Genomic DNA, 8,619 nt, shown 5'->3' with positions numbered 1-8,619 from the left:
TAAGTCCTCTAGATCCTTTTCGCACACACTACTGCCAAGACAAGTCTCCCCCAACCTATAATTATGCATTTGATTTTTCTTACCTAAATGCAGAACTTTACGTTTATCCCCATTGAAATTCATTTTATTTGTTTTAGCCCAGTTTTCCAGCCTGCCAAGATCATCCTGTATCCTACCATATTTGCTACCCCTCCCAATTTAGTATCATCTGCAAATTTAATAAGCATTCCCTTTATTCCTTCATCCAAATCATTAATAAAGATTTTTTGTCTTAGCTCAGGAAGGAGGGCCCCAGAGCAAACTAATTTATGCAGCAGTCAAATCGCTTGCTCACAACTTTAATGCCAGTAGCTCACAAAGCAGAATTTTTGCTCACAGGACTCCACAGCTTAGAGGGAACGTTGGTCCTAAGCACTCACTTATGATTGGACCTTACTGTTCTAGGGGTGTGCTTTAGCCAGTTCCAAACTTTATATAAGTTGAGGTTTGTTCTGTGTGTTCTGTGTTGTTGTATTCTGTTCTAATAAACTGAAATCACTGGTTAAGAAAAGAGCTGCCGGATATAGTGTTACGACAGGATCCAAACCACATTTTTCCAATTTGTCAACAACAATATTATGTGGAACCTTATCAAAAGCCTTACTGAAATCAAGATAAACTATGTCTACAGCATTCCCCTGATCCAGCAAGGCAGTACCTTTCTCAAAAAAAGATAAGGCTGGTCCTCAGAAGCCACAAAGATGAACCTGTTTCTCAGTCTGGCTAAGTGCCTGTACCTTTCCACATGTTGCCACTGTTGGGATTTTATGGCTTGCCTGCCCTGGATTACAATGCTCACTACTGGGCATTTCAGTCTTCACTTGGTGCTTCTGGAATTTGACAGTCCTAGACTCTACTATCTGCCTCCTGCCCTGTTGTACTAAACATCCAGCTCCCTGTAGACGCCACCAGCTAACCATTCGGGATTAGGACGTAGTCCTGTTCACTTAAAGTTATCCTCCCTTGTCAATCAACTAAAGCACCAGTAGATTAATCTACCAATTAAATTGATTAAGTCTGCAACCATAATACTTTTTATGGTTTGTATTGCAAACGGCATTGGGCTTTGCTTTGTGGGAGTGTGTGAATGCTGGCAGACACTCTCATGCAGAGACCTTTGCCGGGCCAAGATCCTTCCGCATCAAGATGCCAGGAAAGATAAATCTGGAACCTCCAGGACACAAAGCACGTGCTCTGCATCGACAGCACAGGCCAGACTGCAAGAAAATACACAGCAAGAGTTGGGGTCTAAAAGTTAGACGCTGCCATCTGGGACTCTGAAACAATTTATAGCCGAGCCTAAATGTGGCTTTTTTACTTGTTACTGAACATGAAGCCATAATACACAAATAACAAATGAGCAAAACACACCATGTAGTACATCTTACAACCACAAGCTGAACATTTTACATCCAATTTTTGACTGGGGGGGGGAATCTATCAATCCCTCCCTTCCTCCAAGGAACTCTGCGTGGTTCTCCCCACTGTGTACGTGGCCATGTTGTCATTTTCATGCTCATTCTGGTTTCAAAAGCTTCTTTCATTTTCTGTATACCCATTATCACATACCTTCATTTCATTTTTAAATCTGTTTTCATTCCCTTTTGGTTTTGAAGGAAACGTTTCCAGACTAAACTTACTGTACTGATATTTAAGAAAACATTGAAGCTTAACATTCTCCTAAATTGGGCTCCAGGTGAGTTAAAGGTAAAGGTAAAGGTTCCCTTGCTCGAAAGCCAGTCAAATCCGACTCTAGGGTTGCGGTGCTCATCTCCGTTTCAAAGCCGAAGAGCCAGTGCTGTCCAAAGACGTTTCCGTGGTCATGTGGCCGGCATGACTAAACACCAAGGCGTACGGAACGCTGTTACCTTCCCACCGAAGTGGTACCTATTTATCTACTTGAAATTTCTTGCTTTCGAACTGCTAGGTTGGCAGGAGCTGGAACTAGAGACGGGAGCTCACGCCATCATGCGGCAACTCGGGTCTCGAACTGCTGAACTACCGATCTTCCACAGCCTGCAGTTGAGTTACGATGATAATAAAAACAATATTCAATTACGAATTCATAAAAACTAGCATAGTATATGTAATTAAAAATGAGGCGGTAGCGTCGAAAGCCCACCTCGCACAGCTTGCGGAATCTCAACCAAGCGAAAAGCTTCCTAACAGCTTCAGGAAGAGCCGTGACCATCCTAACTACTCTACAGGAGGGAATAATCAGGAGGTATCGGTCTGGAGCAAAGGAGCCGTCCTACAAAGTTGACACTGGGAGAGGCAGTCCTGCTTTGCATCCCATTTAGATGAAGTTCTCAGGGACTGTACCAAGCATCCAAGGGATCCCCTGTGCCAAATTTCAGATGGATAGGAGACAAGAACCCAGGCAAGGAAAAGCCACACATGCGGCCATTAGCTGCTCAACAGAGGGAAACTGATTAAGACTAATGCCACTCAAAGTTTGGTTGTTATTCCCATTCATTTTTGCTAACCTAGCAACATAACAAATTGTTTCAGAGGGCGGTTGTATCGGTCTGCAGCAAGATTCAAGTCCAGCAGCACTTCAGTAGAGCTCTGTGGATTAGTCTGCCCTTTAGTCTGGAAAGGAGTGTGCACCCCTACCCGCCTCCCCCACGTCACAGCAAGGTTACCTCAGGAGGAATACTGTCGTCTGAATCCGAGCTGTCATCATAACCACTGCCGTCTAAGTTCATCTGCAACAGCTGGTCGATGGTGGCATCCACAGCTCCGTTGTTAGCCCTCAAAACACATTCAATGATGTCGTAATCCATATTGGGAAACATAGTCTTGAAATCCTCCATGGCCTGGTTAAACTCCAGCCGCCGCACCTGCCTGGGGGGCCGGCTGTTGTTGAGTTCCTGTGTGGAAGAACTGCTCCTCGAGCCGCCATTGCTGCTGCTCCGGCGGAACAGACTTGTCATTTTTGATAACTGCTTTTGAAAAATGTTTAACCTTTTCAGATCAGCTGTTGAGGTAGCAAACAGAAAACCAACAAAAGATAGAAATCCCAGGCCAAGGAGGAAGGCAGGAAAAGGCCCGGACTGCCTTTCCAGTTTCGCTGTCAAGAGACTACGTAGCCATCGCCTAACACTGCCGACCAGTAATCCACAACACAAACGTGGGACATTGAAGATGCCGTGGCAAGAGGGCACAACGGTCCTGATGACTCCACCACAGGGGCCGTCCAGTGCAACGCCTCCAAAACACTACAGCGTCCAAAGACTTAGAAGCATGTTTAACTGGGGGGGGGAACACAAACAGATATTAGAAAAGTATTCATTGAGGTAGCAGTCCTTTTAAAAATATTTCTTTTAACACAAACATTTAAGTCAGGAGAAGCTGGAATGAATTTGGCTTGAAATTCCTAAGCAAATGTTACAGACTTCTGTGAAAATTCACATACAGGGTGAGGACAAAGGAAAACCATTAGGTGGAGTGGTGATGCCAGTTTGCAAGTGCCCTAACTGTGTTTAATACAAAATTACCTCTTCCCCCCCCCCTACTGAGGGGAGAGGACAGTCCTGAATCACTGTGGTCTGCTCTGACTCCACCCCAGTCTCTCCAAATTCTGCCCATAACCCTGCCCAGATCCCACCAAGGCCTCGCCCCTAATCTGGCTCCTCTTCCTAGCTCTTTCCAGGCAGCCATTCGCTTTGAAATATGAAACTGGCAAACCAGGCTGCAAGCACACACACTGCTACACAAGCAATCTTCAGAACTGCTGAAATATTACAAAATTGTGGCTCAGTGCTTCTCAGATATCTCAAAACCACCCAAAGGCAGTGGGAAGAAGTGCCACAGGTTCCGAAATGAACATTTTTGCCAGTTTACCTTAGAAAACATAACAGAAGTTCCATTTATTTCTGGCACAGGCTGAACTGATGGTTGAAATTGCACTGAGAATGGATTCTGGACATGACCTATTACCTAATTTTCATTAAGAGGAGGGTGGGAGATTTCAAATAGAAAATATTTAAACTTCGGGGTGGGGGGGGAGTCTTTTAGGGGGCTCTGACTACCTTTCGTTTTCTCATGTCCTTCTGTCGTACTGCAAGGTCTGTGTGAAGCACTTCCCATTCCCACCACTCTTGCCTGGGACGCTGGCAACAGCATCCCCATAGACCTGACTCTCTGTGGCAACTCCCCAGGTCTGGGGGGGGGTGGGTGGTTTTTTGGGCTGACCTGCAACCTGCTGTCCAAGGGTTCTGCCAGCACTGCTGGGTGAGCAGAGATACTGAAGTTTGCTAATTCAGTGATAGCCAAGTGGCAGGAGAAGCCAATGGGGTTTAGCTTAGTCCTATAAATCCCCATGTAAATATTCTTTCTCTCTCTCTCATTGACACACACACACAGACAGACACACACACAAGAATGAAGAACTTCTGTTACATGTGTGGTATTTTTAAATTATACGTAAATTTTAAAAGGCATCTCGTTAAACAGATCTTCTGCCTGAAAGGTTGGAGAGTTACGGTTAGAGTTATGCATGACCCCACTCCCTGACATTTTGCGGCCAACTTGGCGTCCTGTGGCAGCCATTTTGTGACTGTGCCCACCAACCTGTGTCAGAATTCCAAGGCTGTGTCGGAATTCCAGTTCCACAGGTTCAAAAGGGTTGGGGACCCCTGCTTGACACAAATAGAGACGAATAGGGGCTGCCCTCATTTTGATGCCAACTGACTTGGGAAGGTGAGCAGGGCACCAGTTCCTAGCATGGAAGGCGAGTTTCCAGCAGGAAGGTGAGTGGAAAAGAGAGGATGCTGAGTGAGTGAGGGGAATTTCCTGTGCCGTTGTCCTCCAAGGCAGGTAGTGTTCCATCCGTGTGAGTGCACAGCCCCCTCCCAGCGACCGCCTCTCATTATGAACTACAGCAGAATAAGGGGGGGGGGGAGGAAGAGGCCTCCCTCTCAGTTTATTTAGGTGAATCATGGCAGCATTACTGGAAAAATGGGCTGAATGAGGGTTTGGGGCAACACAGAATGGGCACCCCATGTCTCTTTAAACTAGGTTAGGTGAGGTGTGAAGTGGGTACATGCAAGGTTAGCCAGGAAGCTCGCTCGGTGACCTTAGGCCCATCACTCTCTTAGCCTAACCTACTTCACAGGGTTGTTTTGAGGACAAAATGGAGGAGGAACCATGGATACAGCCCTGAGCTCCTTGGGGGAACAACAGGATTTTTTCAAAAAAGCTGGAATAGATAGGAGGAGATTAGATTTATACCCCACCTGTCACGATCCGAAGGAGTCTCAGAGTGGCTTACAATCTCCTTCCCCTTCCCCTCTCCACAACAGACACCCCATGAGGCAGGCGGGGCTGAGAGAGCTCTCTCGAGAACTGCCCTTGAGAGAACAGCTCTGAAAGAACTTGTAAGTGATCCAAGGTCACACCAGCAGCTGCATGTGAAGGAGTGGGGAATCAAACCCGGTTCTCCCAGATTAGAGTCCACGCTCTTAACCACTACACTAAACTGGCTGACAGGTTACTGCTGCCTGAGGTAACAGTTTAAGGTTCTAACCTAAGGATTTTGAACAGATAATCTGGCACCAGAGGAACTGGCTTTTCTCTGAAACCTTGCTTTTCTTTAAGGAGCAAGCCAAACTGCTCTGAGAGTCAATGGCCTTTTTTCACCATCCCAAAATTGTCAGCCCTTGCCCTGTATTGTCTCCATTAGCCTACTTCCTGTGTTAAAATTCATTTTTTCCCTGACACTTCCTTCACTGCCCTGCCACATCGTCAGCCCAGACAAGTTCTTGGGATTGCAGGACTTCATTCAATGTCTGTGCTATGCTTGACTTAAATAAGAAACTTCTGCTCTGTCAACAGGCCTCTGAGGTAAAAATAAAATTAAAAAGCATGAATATACAGTGCACCAAAACCTTAACATCAGTCATTAATGCATTAAAATATTGGCATTGTTAAAGAAAGCAACAACCTCAAAAAATTAGCTTGGCACCTGAAATTAGAAGCCAGGTATAGAATAGCAGGAAAGGCTCCCAAGATGTTATTTTTGTATGCAAAAGAGACAGTGGGGTACACTTGCTTTGGACTTTGAGGAGGGAGACCTGGGTACAAGTCCCACAAAATCAACTGGCTGAGCTAGGGTCAGTCACTAGATCTAAACCAGTGAAGTGTAGTGGATAGTTTGTCAGAGTAGGAACTGGAAGACCCAGGTTCAAATCCCCACCCTGCCATGAAAGTTTGCTGGCAGTGACCTTGGGCCAGTCACACACTTTCAGCCTAGCCTACCTCACAGAGCTGTCGTGAGGATAAAACAGAGCTGCCTTGGGTGCCCGTAAATGAAGTAAAATGAATAAATAAAGATCATCTACCCAGTCATTTCCCTTTCACTCAGAGCCACTCATTATGCACCATGCACTCCAGGACAAATGTATTTATTATTTATTTTATTTAATTCAACTATACCCAGCCTTTCTTCCCAACGGTGACCCAACGCAGCTTACATCATTCTCCTCTCCTCCATTTTATCCTCACAAGAACTCTGTGGAGATCCATTACCATGCCAGGGCCCCAAATCCAAAACTGACTCTAATACAATTAAGCTTCCCCAACAGTTAACTTTCTCTCCTTTCTGGGATTTTGTGGATGAGGCTTTAAAATCTGGTACCTGCCATTTTTGGAACACACAGGACTTACAGAAATAGTTCACGGGTCCGTGTCGTCATCCTGTTCCCCAGAAACCCCAAGAAACCTTTTCTTTACTGAGAGAGTGCGTTCCTTTCATCGCCTGTTCAGACTGACGGGGGGGAAACAGCCACAACCTGTGAGAAAAATGCACATTTTCAGTTCTGGATCAATTAATACATTAAATCTGTAATCAATTAAACAGAAAGGGGGGGAGACAAATGGACAAAAAAGTACAAAGTTGGCACTGAAATGAACCAGCTTTCAGTATAAATTCAAGCCTTTGGTCGCCTCTTAAATTTTGGCATCTCTACCCTAGGTGATAATCTTTTGCTTTTCTGAATGGTTTACATCACTGTTCCCCACCCAGGAAATCTTTTTTATTTGAAACCTTTTCTTCTTCTTTTTTTAACTCCCTCCCAATTCAGCTATGTTTCTTTTAAACTATGCTGGCTGGCTTTCACGGCATCGTGTTTTTGTATGTTTACACTGTATTTTGTTAACACTGATGTTAAGAGTTTTATTCCAATCTGCTTTGATGTTACCAGCTTTCTGTGTTACTCTAACTGCACTGTAGAAGTCTCGCTTTTAAGAGTGAGAACTAGAAATATTTTTTTAAAATTTAAAAATCATCCTCACAACTAGAAATATTTTAAAATTAAAGAGCCTGACTAATGGCAGGCTCTATGAAACGACCAGTTCATTTGGAGCAAGCGCAGAAGAAGGCTGGAGACGATCAAAGCGCACACTCCCCATCACGAAGCTTCCTTGACAAGGAGTCATTCAGAAGCGCACTGTGCCACCCGCTGCGTGTAACAGCACATCCCAGGTTAAACTTGAGATGCTGCCGTGCAGTGCCTCCAAACACGGCTCTTCAACGGAGCCAGGATCAACTGACGCCCATGGCCGAAATGTGAGCCACCCTTCAAAGGGGTCTGCTGAAACCGCTCAGCCACAGAACGACCCTCTTCCCCTCTCCGCCTTCACACATACAACTGCACGCAGAAACAAAATCAGGGCTGTGCAGCTTGCAAGCTGACAAAACATGTTGAGTCCTCATGACGATTGGTTTGTGGGTCCCTCGAGGAGTGGGGACGGTATCAGAGGCAGCCCTGTTGTGAGGCGAGAGAAAGGCCACGCAGCTGCTAGGTTCTGCATGCTGGGGGGGGGCTTGGACCAAGAGTCTTGCCCATCAGGCTGGGCTGTTCAGAAGATGGCACTGCAGGCTGTTCTGGCTGGGATGCACAGAACAACCCAGAATCCTCAGGGTCTTAGGAGTCAGGTGACACCGGGAAGCCAATCCAGAGCCACTGACTGATGTAAAAGCCAGCTGCTGTTCCTCAATCTGTGCCAGTTTGGTGTAGTGGTTAAGAGCACGGACTCTAATCTGGGAGAACCAGGTTTGATTCCCCACTCCTCATCCAAGAGCAGTTTGTGTCAGAGCTCTCTCAGCCCCGCCTACCTCACAGGGTGTCTTTTGTGGGGAGGGGAAGGGAAAGGAGTCTGTAAGCCGCTCTGAGACTCCCTTGGGTAGTGAAGGGCAGCGGGGTTTAAATCCCATCTCTTCTTCTTCTTCCTCCCCCTGCACCACCAGGTGGCTGATCTACCTGTGCTGGTTGATCAGGTGTGCCTCCTGAAGATGGGTAAAAGGTTGAGCAATCTCACCCAAGGAAGGAAATCTGCACTGACACGGACGGGTACAGTGGCAGCAACTTACCTGGATGACTGTTACCTCCCCCCGCCCGGCCACATGACTCTGTATACTGCTTCTGAACACTGAAGCTTCACTCTTCGCTAGCGTGGCTGACGGAGAGCCCCCGCGATGTCACGGCTGGATTCAGAGTGTGGACATTTGGACTGGAATCCCCCGACTGCCCTAGAAGCTCAGTGGGTAACGTGAGCCAGTCACTCTCTCTCAGCCTG

The 8,619-nt window shown here is 46.4% G+C and overlaps 1 protein-coding gene across 1 annotated transcript in view; it reads right to left on the bottom strand.

Annotated features, from left to right (window-relative positions):
• Positions 1-6,828, bottom strand: part of LOC107108431 (CUE domain-containing protein 1-like) — a 27,337-nt gene extending 20,509 nt beyond the window's left edge. The window contains exons 1-2 of the mRNA XM_015408861.1: positions 6,709-6,828; positions 2,685-3,293 (exon numbers count right to left, since the gene is read on the bottom strand). Of these exons, the coding sequence (XP_015264347.1) occupies positions 2,685-2,975 (291 nt within the window). The 5' untranslated portion in view covers positions 2,976-3,293; positions 6,709-6,828. The remainder of the gene's footprint in view (positions 1-2,684; positions 3,294-6,708) is intronic.
• Positions 6,829-8,619: the final 1,791 nt, after the last annotated feature.

Source organism: Gekko japonicus, unplaced genomic scaffold (genome assembly GCF_001447785.1).
Source record: "Gekko japonicus isolate JY-2015 unplaced genomic scaffold, Gekko_japonicus_V1.1 scaffold4631, whole genome shotgun sequence".
NCBI lineage: Eukaryota > Metazoa > Chordata > Lepidosauria > Squamata > Gekkonidae > Gekko > Gekko japonicus.
Note: the sequence above shows the minus strand (reverse complement) of the source record. Positions and strands in the feature narration are given on the sequence as shown.